Raw genomic sequence first — 18178 nt, 5'->3', positions numbered from 1 at the left:
TCCTTGATGTGCATTTTAGGAAATGGGACATCCTTCAACATGGCCAATGAGAACGATTCACAGGTCACAAGCCGGAGAATTGTGGATCGAGGAGTCAAGGAGGTACTAATTTGGGAATTGGGAAAGGCCGCAGGAGAAGTTAGCATGTGCAACACAGAAATTAATCAGATGATCGAGATGCATAGTAGGAGGATGCAGCAGCTGTCGCCATGACAGAGTCTGGTGCTATAAGAAAAATACTCTCACGCGCCTTTTTTGCCTAAAGCAGAACATTTAGTCAGAGGCATTCTGCTATCTAGCATCTAACAGCATTATCTGCACACACAATCTGCAATCTGTTACAACCTCTGGCATTTTATTATTCTCCTATTACTAAATAACTGCTGTTGTTTTTCCTGCTGCTGCTGGTGTGTGTGTGTGTGTGTGTGTCAATTGCCCTGGGAAAGAAGTAAGATATAGCAATGTACAGATGAAGATGTTAGAAGAATCAAAGTGGCTGGCCAAGAGAAGAACGAACAAGATATAATGTATTGTATGTACAGTATGATCTTTAGAGGCTAGCTGCTTCCTCCCTTTTCCAGTCATGCTAAGCTAATTTCAGGCAAAATCCATGCAACCCTCTTCCACCCCATTCACCTCCAGTTCTCATCATTCCCAGCACTCAGGGTTCCTCCATCAGAAGCCCCGCTTCACATCACCATCCATCCAGAGCTTCAGGCTACCTTTATCCCTTCATCACCTCCACCAGTGTCTAGACTCCATTAGGGGGATATTCCTATATATCCACGGCCTCTATACCCCTTATAATTTAACATTGCGATAGAGTCTAATGGCCAAAGACTCTAACATATCAACCTATTTTGCACCATGTTCACTAAACTTATTTCACTCTTAAATTAAGTCTCTCCTGATTGAACTTGCTGCAGCTTTATATTTACCGTACACACATTAAAGTGGTAGCGATCTTCTCATCTAATTCTTGGCAAGAAACCTTTAATAGCAAAGTTGTATTTCATTTAAGATAACCACTTACAGAATAGCTTTTGCTTTTTGTAGCAAGTTAAGCTGCCACATTAAATGCATTTATTTAATTGTTTCAAAAACAAAGTAAGTGAAGTGTTTTCATGATGTAAAATGCATTATTGAGCTAACGAGTTATTAAACACAACACAACATTTTCAACTTTACTTTACAAAAAAACTGGTTTGAGCTTGCCTCAAATACAACTAGTCACAAATAAAACCATTTGGAGATATGTGAAATGATACAGAAGGTGTAGCCATGCATCAAAAGAGGATCCATGCATACAGTACTCACAACATATGCTGAAGAACACACACTATCTATAAAAGTAATATCTTTGGAAAAAATAATTTATAGAAATTATGCAATACAATCTTGTTTTCATCTTCAGCTCGATTTAATATCACGAGCTTTGGTTCAGTGACAAGTCATGAATTAACTTAAAATAGTTAGCTCTGACGCGATTGTTGATTGTTTCACCTAATGTACGCAATTGAACACATTAAACAATTAATTCTGGCAACAAATAGCCAAAAGGTTAAACAAAAAAACACTCATCAGAAAAGTAAAATAAATATTTTTTGTTTTTCATTGATCCGACAAACAAAAAAGCAAAAGATAATAAAAAAAAGATACAAAAAACTGAAAAACAATCTTTAAAAAATGCAAAAAATATGCAATTATTTTTTTTCATTTATGTATCAATATTTTTTTAATTTTATTCATATTTTGTTAACCTGTTTTTTCACTTTTCAAAAGTTTAATAACAGGTCTTAATCTCTTGTTTGTCTTCTATCAGCACTCTTCCTGTGGTCTGGAACTCCAGTGCCCTCCAGTTGAGCACATTCCCTGGTGCGAAGTTTAGATGATGCATGTAGTTCTGGATCTCACAGGGGGAAAGGATGTGGTCCCAAAGGTGGACATCAGACATCATACCAACGAAAGACTGTTTAATATCAAAGCCTCCACCATGGGTATCCTGCTCCTGAGAATTTGCAGACATTTGAGATATCAGCTATATTGTATAATGCTATGTTCTTTCGGATGTATTGTTTGAACACACGCAAATATAGAATATGACATTTGCGGAAATTCACTTATTCTTTCAACTGTCAAGAGTTACATGAGAAGATTATTACAAATCTATTTGTATGTAGGACTGCCCTAAATATGTATCTGGACCCAGCAGTCAATTAGCCTAGCATAGCACAAAGACTGGAATCAGGGGGAAACCGCTATACAATTTAATTTATTCATTTAGTTGTTGTCAAAAGCAACATACAAAAAAATGCTTACTCTATACTAAAATTCAACAAAAAAGACCAAAACTAAAACAACTGGCTGGTTTACTGTACTGTATGGGGAGTTATGTGCAGTTGCCAGAAAACAAAAGAAGTTACTGCTCCTGGCTATGTAGTCCGGCACACAATCCTCCTTAAAACAGGGAAATGTGTTTACGCTTCTATTTTTGTATAGACCAAACAAACAATATACAAGGTGATAATTACTGAGCTTTAGAGATGCTGGTAGGCTGAGTATGTTACCTTTGGAGAGCTTTCAGTCTTTGTGCTTAGCTAACGGGCTGCTGACTCTCGCTACATATTTACCGTACAGACTCAAGACTGGTATTGATCTTCTCAACTAACTCTCATAGAAAAATGCTTAAAAACTGTACCTGTCCTAAAACAATTATAATGGGCCCGCTGATGTTGGATCCAGAGCTGATGAACTTCCTACTTGAGGGCTTTCCATCTAACCACAGCTGGCCCAGTCCAGACACAGAATCCCATGTGGAACAAATTGATTGCCACGTGTTCACTTTGTAGTCGTGCCCTATAAAGTCTACATTCATCTACATACTTATTGTTTGAAGCACCGTTAAAAATCAGCATTTCATTGTCAAAAGCAGGTGTGGCCAAAGAGAAAAGGCTATGATCTCGGAGGAGGTCTGTGAAGGACCTGTAGGAATTATAAAGACATTATCATACATGATTATTTTTTACTGTCAGAGATACAGTGGGTTGTATGAATCATTTCGCATCATCAACACTACCTGAAACAGACAGTTACAGCACTCAGAACCTGTCTTGATGTTGTCAGCCTCACATGAGCTGAGTTGAAAGGTGAACATTTTACCTGACAAATCTTAAAAAAAATATATATATATATATATATATATATATATATATTGAAATTCAAAACCTGTATGTGAAAAGTAAATTATATAATAAACAAGTGAATTACACAATAGCCAAAATATGTATTCAGTGGATTCAGATGTTTTGACATAGGACATAAGCTGAAGCTAAAAATCCAATCACTAGATCAATTGTGATTAACTTTGGAGCATGGTGAATTTACTGGATACTTTGCCATCTGTAGAGCCACACCACCGCTAGCGCAGCTAAGCTGAACTTAATAATAACCTCTGCACTACACTACCTGCCCACAGCTGCTGTCTGCCCTGTTGTGTTCCTAGGGAGACATTTATGACTTCTCACAAAAAAATAATCTGAGCTGGGTGCCCCACCCAGTTCACTATCCCTGTCACTCGCTGCCCCTTTGACTTGTTTACTTATCTGCTGACTTGTTAATGAACATAAGGCTGCAAATTGACCAAGTAATTGGCTTCATAGATATTTGAGATTATATTTTTCTGTATTGTAATCTTCAAATTAATGACAAAGATAGTAGACATATGCCTATAATGATTACAATTGGTAATTTACCCATACATTCGACCTGTTTTGCCCAATTGTTGCTGTTACTATAAAGCTTATATTTGTTTCATCCTATTAGATGAGGAGAAAAGGAATTTGTACATAACCAAAAACAGTGAGCATAAAGGCAAAAATCAAAAGAAAACAAGCTTTTGTAAGCCAGATACACCTGTATCTTTCTTGTGATATTTCATTTTGACATTCCCTTTTGTTAAATTATTAAGGTATTTTTTACCTTGAGGAGAGGCAGCACATGCTGTCAGCATCACCAAGAACCAACGCCATCTAATACAAAGACAAATGGAACAACAATAATAACAATAATACATTCACTACCAGTGTGTCATAGACTGCAAATAAGTTTACTAATAGTTTTACAAAATAGTTAAATTCCCTTATTTTGCTATATATATCATGCCTTGATCTTACCTTGAATCCTCTGTCAGAACTGTCTTATAAGGCATATTACACTCAAAATAGACTTTAAGCTGCTTAGTCACTATACAAAATTAAAAACAAACAAAATAAGACCAAGCCATTAAAAAGAAAATTGAATATAGCCTATCAGTAATATACATGTATAAAGATATGAATAATCTACACTATTGTATAGATGGTTATATTGAGGATATGAAATGCAAAAGAAATATGATGAATAAATATGCTAAAATTAAAATTAAAAATAAATTAATGTAGAAGTCCACATGAGCCGTCTGTCCTTGTACGAGGAAGTGAGATAAAGTGAGATAAAGCTTTACTGCCAGAGGAGACCATTGATAATGGAACCTAAAGATTATAAATCATGTTGTTGGGACTGTCTGTGCCAGATTTCATGGCAATCTATCCATATTATTTCAATCAAAACCAGTGGCGGTTCTACATTGAATGGCGCCCTGGCTGAGACCCCCTTTGAGCGCCCCCCCCCCTCCAAAAAAAAAAAATTAACTATTGCAATTACAATGTGCACGATCTCTACCTCCAACATTGCCAAAAGACAATGAACACAATTTTGCACAAAATATGACAGTATAGGTTATGAGAACTTCAAATAAATATACACTATATACATAAATGTGCCAAAAATATATACAATCATAAAAAATTTAACAAGAGCAGAGAGCAATAATACTATAAAATATTAGGAATAATATACAAATAAAATATAGAAATATTCTAAATAGCACAAATCCTTCATCACACAAATGTGAAGACACACTAAAGAAAATCTAATTATTACACTATAGCACTAAGAACAGAAAACACAAACTAAAACTAAAACCTGACCTCTCCGGCCTTCCTTGACGCAAAATCATCAATGATGTCATAACAGACAGGGACGGACTGTCTGGGACCAAAAATCGGACCTGGCATTTTGGCCCAGACCACCGCATAACAAATCATCACAAATACCACCCGTCCTTGCGCTCCTATGAATATGTATAGCAACTCCTACTCCTTAAAACTACTAACGCCATGTAATGAGTAAGCAAGAATCAGTGAGAGTTGACACATTAAATACTTCAAAAAGTGCCACTTAATAATACAATAAAACGGTATACTCCTCATGAATCATAAAACAAGCTCTATATACTATATATATATATATATATATATATATATATATATATATATATATATATATTTTTATCATTTCAAGAGGCCCTATGCTTTAATTTGAAGAGGTCTATCATGAGTTTTTGTCTGCCAATGCAGATAGAAAAGCTACAATTCTCGTTAAGAACATTTGCATGATGTGCAACGTTTATATAGGCTACTAATGCAGTCATACAGTAAAGCATGCCTACGTCTTTTATTGTTGTAGTGTTATCATCAACAGTTTGTCCACCACTCAGGTTTTGGCTCAGTTTTATCAAGGGGCAAAGTGTTTTAAGGGGAGTTGTGCTTACCGCAGGTTCTACCCTCACTCCCTCATCTCTGTCCCTCTCCTCCTGAGTCTCCTCCTCACTCTGCATACCACTGCCGCCGACACCACCACCACTATCATCAGCCACGGGAGCTGATGAAGGTCCTGCTACTGCCGAAAACATGTCTTTTCGCTTTTTTCTTTTATTTGAGCCGCTTGGGTAACTTTGTTTCATTTTTGCGTTTAGACCATTGCCATAAAAGAAAGATTTAGACTCGTCTTGCCCCGTCTCTGTGTACTCCCAGTTCTCCTGTGTGTTTATCTTTCGCGCCCGCCCCACACCACTATGGACTAGTCCATTTCATTGTGAAAGTAGGGGGTGCCAGCAGGGCGCCTGCAGCTGCAGGGGGGGGGGCGCCGATTTGCCAATTCCCCACACAGTGAAACAATAGATAACAGAAAACCACTTTGCGGCGCAGAGGACTTTTTTTTTTTTTTTTTTTTTTTTTTTTTAAGTTCTCGTGCCGCCCTCCATGTGATATGAAAAAATGCCGCCCCGGGCGGCTGCCCGGTTCGCCCGTGCCAAAAACCGCCACTGATCAAAACCACAAATTTGAACCTGCTGGCAAGTAAGTCAGGTAGTCATCAAGTTATGGAATGCATCGTCTAGACCCATAAATGTTTGTGCAAAATTTCTCAGGGGAACATGGTAAACATTGTGCCTGCGTAGCATCAGCATGTTAGCATTGTGATCAAGTTAGCATGGTGACATTAGCATTTAACACTAAGCACCACTGTGCCAAAGAACAGCCTAACAGAGCCGCTAGCATGGCTGTATACTCTTTGTCTTGTTACATTCTAAATAGAGCCAGGCAAGCTGTGTCCTTGTTGTCAAGTCAGTGTTGAGGGTGCTAAGTCAGTGGTCAGGGTGCATTTATGCTTGAGTGTGTAGTGTGATGAAGAGTTGTTGCATGGGCTGAAAACAAACAATGCACATGGGAGAATAAGGAAACTCTTTATCAGAAGGGGTTTTATAGTATGAGAGCACCGGGCCAGGTTGCTTTCAACTACCATGATCAACCAACACTCCACCCTTTTACAGTTCACAGACTCATGATTGGTTTAATAGCTAATAGCCACTGACAATTCATGTAGAGATACAGTCACTAAGAAGAGGAATTTACTAGTTAATTGCAAACTCATTTTGCCCTGGTAGTGGCATAACATTTTACGTATTAAGAATTTAAGGAGTGGATTGGCAAAGTGATACTAAGGTCACTACAGTACATTTACACAAAATACAGTACTGCAGAGGCATTTTATAGTTGTTTTATTCACAACAACATAAGGCACTTAAACAGTATGGCCTTAGGATATTTATGAATTTGATATTTATGAATTTGACTTTTTACTAACTTTTAAGTGTCTGTACATATGAACTTTCTCAACATTTTTCATTTGAGGGGTCACAAAGATGATTGCTGCATATGCCACCATAAATCATATCTTATTTATGAATGTTAAAGATGGACCAGGTCAGCACTTTATTTGAAGGCCCACTAACATGGTGAAGTAATAAAGAAGTAATGTTTACTTAATCAGTACAACACTACACTTTTTTAGCCTGTCACTTTAACTACAGATTTACCAGTGAAGAAAACATGAAAATCATCAATAAATCAGAAATCATGATTGAAATAGCTTAATTGATGCATTAACGTATTGTTCCTGCATTAAGTCATGCATGAGATACTATTAATCATTGTACATTATTGATAGTTCATGAAATACTACATGAATGATTTCATGTTTTTTCATGCATGAAGTGAATTCATGATAATTCATGTACCATTATTATAAAGTTTTACCAGTAGTTTTACTGATTGAGAGACTGCCAGTATCTGTTTGCACAGAATGACTGTCATGAACAATTAAAAGTCCATGTGGGAGTGTGTGTGATATACTATCAAAGAACTTGGAGAAGTGATGAAACATGAAGAAACTTTAGCTCTCTGCCAATACTATAATATAGGCCCATTCACATATAGGGGAGTAGTGCTGTCCCATTGAATGAAGATATTGTTTTTTTCAGTGTTTAAAAAAGAGCAGTGGCAAGATCACTGCAATTCATAGAAACATAAAACCTCAGTCAAAGTTGCATTTATTAAATGTTGGCCTGTAGGGGGCAGGGGACCTTGAAAACAAGCTGACAGATCCACCGAACTGATGTATGAAGTTGTCTAACACTTTAAAAAGCTACTTACACAATCAACAGGCATGGAGCAACATCACCACCTTTCAATTTTAGTTTAAAAATAGTATTTGGGCAGTAAGAATGAGCCATACAGAAAATGTGTTGTCGGCCAACCCCCGATGGGGTAGATGGGGTAAATATCTGGGTAAAGCTGCAGAGTGGTCATTTTCTGTCGGATAAACAAAACAAGCATTACATGGAGATTTGATTCAGTTTTTCTTTATTACTTCTCTGATCATCATTTTTATATTTTAAAAAAAGCTGTGAAATGAAAACATCAGGGAATAATGTAAGTGAGTAAAACTATGCACACACAGTTTGTAGGCTGGCACTTATTGAAGAACTACGTATCTCTGCATGCTGCTATAATAACTTTGCACTTCTCATTTTTATTTTAAAGCTACATTATTGCCAAAGACATAAGTAATCTAATACAACCATTTAAAGAATAAGCTAAAGTTTTGGATTTTGCATGCCAGAAGTCTCACTGTAGCTTGAGCTCAACCTTGGAATGGATCTTTGCACAGAATGAGGACTGCAGATATTTTCCCCATCTTCTACAGCACAGTCATGTTAAGAAGAGATCTCTTCATGGTATCAGGTAAAATGATCAGACCACAATAATTCTTTCATGTAATTGTTGTATTAAGATAAATCAGAAAAGGTCCTTTTACAAACAATGATTTAACATAGCATACTGACATTGGTAACTTATACTTTACATTGAACATAAAAGCACAGAAAATGGGATTTCTGCCTTTCTAATATATAGATGGTATTGTTTTAAATTTTAGTGACAGGTCATTAGTTTATCTTCTATCAGCACTCTGTCTATAATCTGGAACTCCATCGCACGCCAGTTGAGCACATTCCCTGGAGTGAAGTTTAGATCATCCACATACTTCTGCATCTCACATGGGGAGAGGGTGTAGTCCCACATGTGGACATCAGACATCATGCCAACGAAACACTGCTTCAGGTCAAACCCCCCACCATGGGTATCCTGCTCCTGTAGATTTCAGAGGTTTGAGATACAGTAACTAAAAGTTAAATAGTACAATATGTGTATTGAAATCTATACACTAGACACACAGTCGAGACCATTAACTATGATGTTTATTAATACAACTGTACCTGTCCTAAGATAATCATGGTGGATCCTCTGATTGCTCCAGAGCTGACATATTTCCTCATCGAAGGTTGTCCATCAAACCACAGCTGCACCAGTCCAGACGCAGAGTCCCATGTGGTACAAATGGAGTGCCACGTGTTTGGTTTGTAGTCCTGCCCTCTATATTCTGTCTTTTTATCCCTGATATGGGGCTCCATCTCCTTGTTTGTTTCGTCCCAGAAAATCAGCAAGGCATTGGAATTAGATTGTGTGGCCAAAGAAAAAAGGGCGTGGTCTCGTTTGAGGTCTGTAAAGGACCTGCAGGCATTACAAAGACTTTATTATGCATATACTTTTCACAGTCAGAGATACAGTGAATTGTATTATACATTTTGCACATTTAGGATTACCTGTGACAGATGGTTAAGGCACTCAATTCCTGTATTGGTGTTGGTGTCAGAATTACACGAGCTGTGTTGGTTTCTTGTGGAAAGGTGAACATTTTACCTGACAGATCTGTAAGAGGAAGGGGGGGGGATTGTTATAACTGTTTTTTTTTATCATAGATTATCACATAATCATTAGCTGAAGCTAACAGTTGACTAACTACATTATACACATCAGTGTTATTTAAAAACAAATTAGGAACATACAGCACCATATGAACCGCTGACTATTGACTGTTGTCACACATATAAGCATTGCTCCACACGCCATCATTCAAGATTATAATAAACCTTTTGAGGAAGGAAGAACTTGCTAGGATGTCAACTATGGATCCTTTAAAAAGAGAGACACTATTTATGGTCAATAAAAGTCTTTGTGATTCTTCACTTAGCATTTTGGTTTGTTTATTGTTTTGTCCAGTATCTATTTGTTTTGCACAAATTCATGTGTAGGTTCATTTTCACCTTTAAATTGAGTTATTAGTTCCTGATTGAAAGGGGAATGAGCACTAGTTTTTTGGCTGTCAAGTCAAGAAAATGTCCCAAGTTAAACAAATTCACATTCAGTTATGAAATCCTACAAACATCCACGTTTGATATTAAAACCAAATACTCTGTAGTTTACTTTTCTGTTGACATGTTAGATTTGTTAGTAGTTATCCTTGTAATTGTAGAAACGTGTTAGCTGAAAATTATACAAGAGTGTGAAAATGGAAAAGAATAACATAATAATTTTTGACAGATACAATAGATATGCCTATAGACAACATTTTTAATTTATGGTAGGTAAAGATATTTTACATAATTTCCCTATTTATAAGTTTACTATTGATATATTGCAAAATGTTATATTAGGCAAAAAGATTTTCCTTGTGCCTTGTGAAGAGTATTGTGTCTATAGGAGTACTGCATGACATGTTTGTTAAGAAAAGTAAATTTAAAGGTAAATGGCAACATGCTCCGACAAACTCCTACATTTCCATTTGGTATTCCATTTGTAAAATAACGTAATTAAAATAATGTTGTTTACCTTGAGGACTTGCAGCACATGCTGTCAGTGTCACCAACAGCAGCAAAAACGTCATCTAATACAAAGACAAAAAGACACCATGAAAAACACTCTTTGGGATTAGATCTTTGTTTTGGAGCCAATGAATCCAACACTTACTAATACTCTGTGTGCTAAAGACTAAAATATATTGACTCTTATTTACCTTGGACTGCTACAATAAACAATGCAGGTGAAAAAGTTATTTTAAAAGTACATATACTACAATCACTTTAAATTCCTATATTTTGCAGTTTTGCATGTGTAGGTCTTACTTTGAAATCTGTGTCTGTCCCTGAATGTTGTGCTCGGCAGTGAATAGGATAATGACTTTTGTACACCCACTGCTTCCCTATTTCTCTCTGTGTTACTGTGTTTCCTTCCTTTATCTACTTCTGTATTTCTTTGGCTTCAGATTCCTGTCACATAAAAAGTCGTTATCCCCCCACAATACTTTCCACTGAATCAACAGAATTTGAGGTGAAAGTTCATCCTATGTTGAAATCACCATTGCTCTTTATAGCAAATGCACATTATTATGAAGTGCTTTATGAAGCCCAATTGAAACCTAAATTTGACAATTTTGCAATTTTGTTCAGAAACTCTTTATTAATCTGTACACAACAATGAATCTGCAACGCAGAGATAAAAGGTTGAACACTCTCACTCACACATAACACATCATAAAAGCTTTTTGTGTTCACTTCGTATTAATTAACTTGCACTACAACATCATCAATGACCTACCTGTTCTCTCCCTTTAACATATTGTGGGTCTATTTTTGTGCAGTATGTAGTGGCAATGCAGAACCAGTGGATGGATTTTCAGCCCTTTAGTGTTACAAAACATTATTATTACAACAGAGCTGGAAAGACACGCATAGGTGAAAAAGAGAAGAGGAGATAAAATACCTTATAATTAAGACAAAATGTTGCCATGCTCAAATATCCTTTACATCACAGAAAAACAGATTTCGATTTTGCAGACAATGATGGCTTTGTTTTAAAAGTTTAGTATCAGGTCATTTGTTTATTTTTTATCAACACTTTGTCTGTAATCTGGAACTCCAGCACCCTCCAGTTGAGCACATTCCCTGGAGTGAAGCCAATAGATCATCCACGTAGCTCTGGTTCTCACAGGGGGAGAGGGTGGAGTCCCACATGTGGACATCAGACGTCATGTCATCGAAAGACTGATTAATGTCAAAGCCTCCATAGGAATCCTGCTCCTGTAGAGATTGCAGATAAATAGCATTAATATTGTAGAATATATGTTTTAAATCTAGAGATTCCGTAGATTAAATAGTGCTTAAAGCAGCCATATTATGCTCATTTTCAGGTTCATAATTGTATTTTAAGGTTGTACCAGAATAGGTTTACATGGTTTAATTTTCAAAAAACACCATATTTGTGTTGTACTGCAGTGCTCTCTCTCACTGCTGCAGATCCTCTTTTCAGCTGGTCTCTGTTTTAGCTACAGAGTGAGACCTCTTTTCTTCTTCTTCTTCTGTACTATCTTTGATTGCACTGCACATGCCCAGTAGCTCAGATGTAGATCATGTCAGCTAGCTAGCTCCATAGACAGTAAAAGAAAGGCTGTTTCTCCAACTTCGGTCAGTTACAAGGCAGGATTAGCTGGGAGACTTCTAAATGAGGGCGCACATGTAAGTAGTTCTTTTGTAGATTATGGTGAACTTGTGTGTGTTGTAGCAGTGCTTTGCTATTGAGAACGAGGTAGCATGCTAGCGTTAGCATGCTAGCGTTAGCCATAGCGTTAGCATGCTAACGCTACGAGCTAATGGTTGCGGTTAGCCTGCTCGTTTCAGCTTGTGACGTCACAAGCCGTGCTGATTTTGAACAGCTCACCCAGAGACTGAAGGCAGGACACATTCAGAAACCGTATCTCACTCAAAACAGCATGGGTGGATTTTTTTCAAAGTTTGTATGTGTGTGGAAGCACCAGAGACACAACATAACACCCCAAATCCCAGAAAAAGTGATTTTTTCATAATATGGGCACTTTAACAGTAAAACTATAGAGATATTGGTAATTTAGGTAAAGCTATTTTACATAATTGCCCTGTTTATAAGTTAAGCTTGCTATTAATAATTTGCAAAACTTTGTGTTTCTATGCCAACATAGAAATGCTGATAGATGGCTTTGTAATAGACTAAAGATGAATGTACTGTTATTTGCCAGGCAGAAAAGAAAAGAAAAAGTTTGCATTCAATTACAGTCAATTTAAATGTCTCTATTTTGCTGTGCAAATCATGCCATGATCTTACCTTGAAGTCGTTCAGGATTCTGTGTGCAACAAGGAATAAGATTAGATTAGATTAGAAGTTATAGGCTAAACTTGGTGCTTCCTCATTAAAATATCTTTACAATGTATTTCTGTATCCTTTTTGGTGCTGTTTCTGAGTAAGGATCTTGTGAAAGGGTTATCCCATCATTTCTGTGGATTCAACAGAATTCACACTCATGTTGAAATATCAAGTTGTGTTATTTTTTTCTTTGTGGTGCTGTGTGGTTACTAGTAAAAAGCTCAAAATAAGAGCTACAGACAACTACTTACAGTAGATTATATAGATAAATGAATTTATAATTGCATTTTTAGAATATATCAAAAAATTGGGGAACGATCCATGGGCTACAATGTATTGAAAAATGACCAAAAAATGACAGGAGTTGCACTAAATGTTGTCCTGCTACTCAAAATGAAAAATCAAACAAATCCCGTTTGTAAAATATAGATCTTAAATGATTCCGAAGATGGAAGACAAGCTGTGAAGCTGATTCTGCGTGAGGATGTTTCCTGTTTGTCCCTCTGGAATTGTTCTCTGAGGGGAATAGCTTTGACTCACATAGCTGACTACAGTAGATTTTGTATCACTAAAGAACCACAACATCCTCTTGTGAGGCTGCTGGCGAAAGTGGCTGTATGGCTGGTGGGCCTCTTTTGGCTAAAGCCAGCCCACTCTTCTGTTGAGGCAGTTCAGGTTTTAATTTATTGGTAATATGGTGTGAGGCAAAGTTCGCAAATAGTAAAATTGTCCAAAATAACACATCAAACTAAAAGCCTTGACTTAACACTGTACAATATGTTGTATATACAGTTTATAGCAACTGGTTCTCTATTAAAACATTTACTGAAAGGGGCTGTGAATTCAAAACAATAATATAGCAGAAAACAACTATTTGCTATGTGCCACTGTAGCTTAGTGAAGTAATGGCATCCTGAGCATGGAATGAAGTCACACTCCCTCTGTGTGTGTAGTAATCCAAGCTTCTCTGTTCTTTGTTTTCATAGGCGGTCTGTCCTTGCGTGCATGTTAGTGCATGTGAGAGCCTTGTGCATCGGTATCAGACGCTGAGGGCCAAGTGTTGGTACTTGATGAGTACCACCTTCACCATACCTAGAGATTGGCATGGGGTACTTTACATAAAATCATCTCTCAATGTAAATCAAACCAGCTATTAGGCTAACCGACATAAAACCATGCCAATCTCTAGGTATGGTGAAGGGTATGTGATGATGTGGGGCTATTTTAATTCCAAAGGCCAAGGGAACTTCATCAGGATGCATAGTATCCTGGATCCATGAAATAACTGACCTCTAAAAATAAAAATCTGCCTGCCTCTATGGGAATTTAACATAGGGGTGTACTCACTTTTGTTGCCAGCAGTTTAGACATTAATGGCTGTGTGTTGAGTTATTTTGAGGGGACAGCATATTTTACACTGTTATATAAGCTGTACACTTAATACTTTACATTGTAGCAAAGTGTAATTTCTTCAGTGTTGTCCCATTAAAAGATATAATGAAATATTTACTAAAATGTGAGGGGTGTACTCACTTTTGTGAGATACTGTATATACAGCGTGCAAAAGAACTATATAGCATGCACACAGACACACATATTCACACAAGAACTATATACAGCATGCACACACACACACACACACACACACACACACACACACACACACACACACACACATGCTGTAAAAGAACTATACAGCATACAGCATTTCCCTTTCCCAAAGAAACACTGAACAAATAGTAGGTATAATGACCTACTATTGAGGTAATATGTTTTACCAACCAATAAAATACATGCATCTTTCCTACATATGTCAGGTGTAACATGACACTCAAACTGTTTTTCAATCCTGGTCTGACTCAGAGTTGTCATCATCAGGTAAGTACTATTCATCTGTTACGCTATCATCATCCGATTCATCTTCCTCATCCCTGCCACTCACAGATTCAATAATATCTGCCAATTGCTGTGGGAGAACACATCCCTCATACCACTGAGGCTCAATCTTTTGGTCAACCAGTGTCCAACCGTGTCATTGCAAGCATCAGGTATGCACCGAGGGATCGTGTTGATCAACTCAATGAGTTCACCTGTGCTCTGTTTAGTAGACCACGAGTACGAGCTGTGTTTCTTGCGAATGAGTGAGCTGTGCTCCAAAGATGAAAGCATCTCGCCCACTCAAGCAATGTGGACCTGGCTACACTTCCCCCATGTGGGAGGAGTTTGGAGCAACACATCAGGAGGGTTAACTACCAGGTTGGAATATGGAAGGCGGCCCATATTGCCAACCCTGACATCCCTGATGCTTGCAATGGACACGGTTGGACACTGGTTGACCAAAAGATTGAGCCTCTGTGGTATGAGGGTTGTATTCTCCCACAGCAATTGGCAGCTATTATTGAATCTGTGAGTGTCAGGGATGAGGAAGATGAATCGGATGATGATAGCGTAACAGATGAATAGTACTTAGGGACCGTTCAGTATTTGGAATGGACCACCGGAGGAAAATAGGGGAGGGTCATGTCTTTTTATATTTTGCTAAGGGGAGGGTCATCCAACATTTTTTAGTCTGGGTGGGGGGGTCACCCAACTTTTTTATTCATGAAAAGAGCAAAATTTCAAAGTGGCTTGTTTGGTGCATATTTATCCATGTAGCTCTCAGTCTCGGCCCCCTAGCAGATGGTTCTGACCGCATATGCGGAGTTTGCTGGGGGGGGGGGCAGGAGGAGCACTGCCCCCTGGTGGCTCAAACGGGTAATTGCATTGTTTAAAAAATTAGTGGAATAATTACATCTGGCATGACCAGATATTAAATAAATATCTTAAATAACACAAAACAACTAAATGGTGATACATCTGATTTCATATACTGCTTTGGTAAAAAAAAATATTACCTGGCTGACGATGGGAGCAGCAGGACGCAAAAAAACGAAAATTACTGTTGCACTAGTCTGGACATCTTGCCGTGCCAACCTTGCAATAAAGGTTTCCTAAATGCCATGTATATAAATGTGATGTCAGCTTACTAATTGATTGCGGGTTTTGTGTAGATTTGGACTTTTATACGTTTATTCCACTTTGTTTAAACGGCGAAGTGGAGGCCTCGTATGTGACGCTCATATCGGCCTTGCTGGATACACCGTATCATTTACCTTTTTGTGGATCTACTGATCGCTGTGGATTACTTTTTTTTTTGTCATTGGATTACGGCAAAATGCGGATCTTTTTTCTCAATGTGTCTTAACGTTTTATGGTGTGACTGCGCTTGATTTCTGCATTTGGAGAGGCATCTCATCTCTGTAGGTCCAACACTGATTGTTCACTGTTACATTTTAGTTGAATTTAAGCGTCTGTCTATTGCGTTCCAAAACAGCCGTGCCGCGATTCGATTTCATAAGGGCGAATTGTTAAATTGTTACAATGTAACTTAAAAACTTTAAAAATAAACATATGTGTTTTGTAATATAATGTTCAGCTTCAGCAGCTTTACCTATGTGCTAAAATATACAATGACGATAGTGACAAGTCCATAGCAACCAGTGTTGAATTGGTTATATCCCAGCGTCCTTTGCTGAATGGTCTCAATGTTTTATTGTTTTATTTCATATGAATACTAGTTTACTAGAGGAGTAACTTAGTATTTGAAGTAATGCAGTAATGCATGAAGTGTGCATTTAGTTTCCATGCTTATTGTGTTTCCACAACAATGTTAGTAAGTAAATCTACTGAAATGGCCACCACACCATAACAGAGGAGTGTGATGTGTAAGATGAGAATGCAGAGGTTAACTCCTGTACATCATGGCTGTAAAAATCAAATGGTATGTGTACTTCTTTGCTAAGTGCAAACTTGCATGTGAGGGGAGGGTTGTTCCTTTTTTTTGAGTCGTTTTGGAGGGTCATAGGAAAATTATTACTGATGAGGGGAGGGTCACGTCTTTTTAGGTTAGAGGCCACAAAACTCCTCCAGTGGCCCCTTAATTAAATAACAAACAGTCCCTTACCTGATGATGGCAACTCTGAGTCAGACCAGGATTGAAAAACAGTTTGAGTGTCATGTTACACCTGACATATGTAGGAAAGATGCATGTATTTTATTGGTTGGTAAAACATATTACCTCAATAGTAGGTCATTATTCCTACTATTTGTTCAGTGTTTCTTTGGGAAAGGGAAGTGCTGTATGCTGTATAGTTCTTTTACAGCATATGTGTGTGTGTGTGTGTGTGTGTGTGTGTGTGTGTGTGTGTGTGTGTGTGTGTGTGTGTGTGTGTGTGTGTGTGTGTGTGTGTGCATGCTGTATATAGTTATTGTGCGTTTGTGTGTCTGTGTGCATGCTGTTTATAGTTCTTGTGCATTTGTGTGTGTGTGTGTGTGTGTGTGTGTGTGTGTGTGTGTGTGTGTGTGTGTGCATGCTGTATATAGTTCTTTTCCATGCTGTATGTAGTTATCGTATATAGTTTTGTGTGTGTGTGTGTGTGTGTGCATGCTGTATTCTTGTGCATTTGTGTGTGTGTATGCTGTATATAGGAAATGGGCTCATTAAATCAACATAAAGCCTTAACTATATTAACTTTAGTCACTTACCAGGAAGCAGTATAGGGTGCCCTTTGACCTAAGTCATCATATGTGAAGTTTGAGTGTGTAATGGGTCACCTAAAAGCTGTTCTTATTGACTAGGACAATCTCAACTTAAAATCGTTTTTTAGGGTTTCCCTATTCACAGGGCTAAAACAGGTAGTGTATCCAAAAAATGTCAATGTTAACATTCAGATTCATATTCTACACATCCAGATCTTTCAAAAAAGTATGGTTTTGTTGCACGGTAGGCCTTATAGCTCGCCACCTAACAGCACAGTCATGTTGAGAAGAGATCTCTAAATGGTATGGACAGGTAAAATGATCAGACCACAATCATTTTTTCATGTAATTGTTATATTAAGATAAATCAGAGAAGGTCCTTTTACAAACAATGATTTAACATATCATACTGACATTGGTAACTTAAGGCGTTTTTCCATTACATGGTACCTGCTTGACTCGCCTCGACTCTACTCGCCTCGACTCGACTCGACACACTGTGCGTCCGTTTTCCATTGCAGACTTTAGTACCGCCTCAGCGTGGCTGGTCGTCTTGCCGGCTCGACGCACACACCAGCGAACAAGTATAACATCAGGCCACTTGAGTTTGTTTTACAGTTCTGTGGAGGCTCCACGGCAGAGTTTTGACTGTAGCCTATGTAATATGTGGCCTGATGTATACATTTGTCAGCTGGTGTGTGCGTCGAGCCAGCATGTGTGTGTGTATGTAGGATACGGCGAAAGCTCTGCTGGAGCCTCCGCAGAACTGTAAACAAGCGGCACCGTAGTAAACTACTGTGACCTAATGC

The 18178-nt window shown here is 37.8% G+C and overlaps 2 protein-coding genes across 4 annotated transcripts; both read right to left on the bottom strand.

Moving 5' to 3' along the window:
- Positions 1 to 1702: 1702 nt before the first annotated feature.
- On the bottom strand, positions 1703 to 3154 carry LOC116049780 (C-reactive protein-like). Its single transcript, XM_031299751.2, is given in 5 exon segments — positions 1703 to 2008; positions 2699 to 2870; positions 2872 to 2982; positions 3077 to 3111; positions 3113 to 3154. Coding segments are annotated over 5 exon segments (585 nt in total). The 3' UTR covers positions 1703 to 1783.
- Positions 3155 to 8482: 5328 nt separating this feature from the next.
- Positions 8483 to 11643, bottom strand: LOC116049451 (C-reactive protein-like). 3 transcript variants are annotated; one of them, XM_031299106.2, is made up of 5 exons: positions 11485 to 11643; positions 10449 to 10503; positions 9383 to 9488; positions 8996 to 9290; positions 8483 to 8870 (listed from the first exon to the last, which is right to left on the bottom strand). In XM_031299106.2, the coding sequence occupies exons 2-5, from the start codon at positions 10501 to 10503 to the stop codon at positions 8652 to 8654; spliced, it is 675 nt and encodes a 224-aa protein (XP_031154966.1). In that variant the 5' UTR covers positions 11485 to 11643; the 3' UTR covers positions 8483 to 8651. The 3 variants fall into 3 exon arrangements, with proteins under 3 accessions (XP_031154966.1, XP_031154970.1, XP_031154967.1); XM_031299110.2 differs by lacking the exon at positions 11485 to 11643 and adding an exon at positions 10742 to 10844; XM_031299107.2 differs by lacking the exon at positions 11485 to 11643 and adding an exon at positions 10633 to 10654.
- Positions 11644 to 18178: the final 6535 nt, after the last annotated feature.

Source organism: Sander lucioperca, chromosome 10 (genome assembly GCF_008315115.2).
Source record: "Sander lucioperca isolate FBNREF2018 chromosome 10, SLUC_FBN_1.2, whole genome shotgun sequence".
NCBI classification, from domain to species: domain Eukaryota; kingdom Metazoa; phylum Chordata; class Actinopteri; order Perciformes; family Percidae; genus Sander; species Sander lucioperca.
Note: the sequence above shows the minus strand (reverse complement) of the source record. Positions and strands in the feature narration are given on the sequence as shown.

Excerpts from the sequence above, each read along its gene's own strand:
- LOC116049451 (XM_031299106.2), bottom strand. The coding sequence starts at position 10,503 with ATGACGTTTTTGCTGCTGTTGGTGACACTGACAGCATGTGCTGCAAGT. Across the intron at positions 9,489-10,448 it reads ATGTGCTGCAAGTCCTCAAG|ATCTGTCAGGTAAAATGTTC; the intron begins GTAAACAACATT and ends TTCCTCTTACAG. Across the intron at positions 9,291-9,382 it reads GCCTTAACCATCTGTCACAG|GTCCTTTACAGACCTCAAAC; the intron begins GTAATCCTAAAT and ends TAATGCCTGCAG.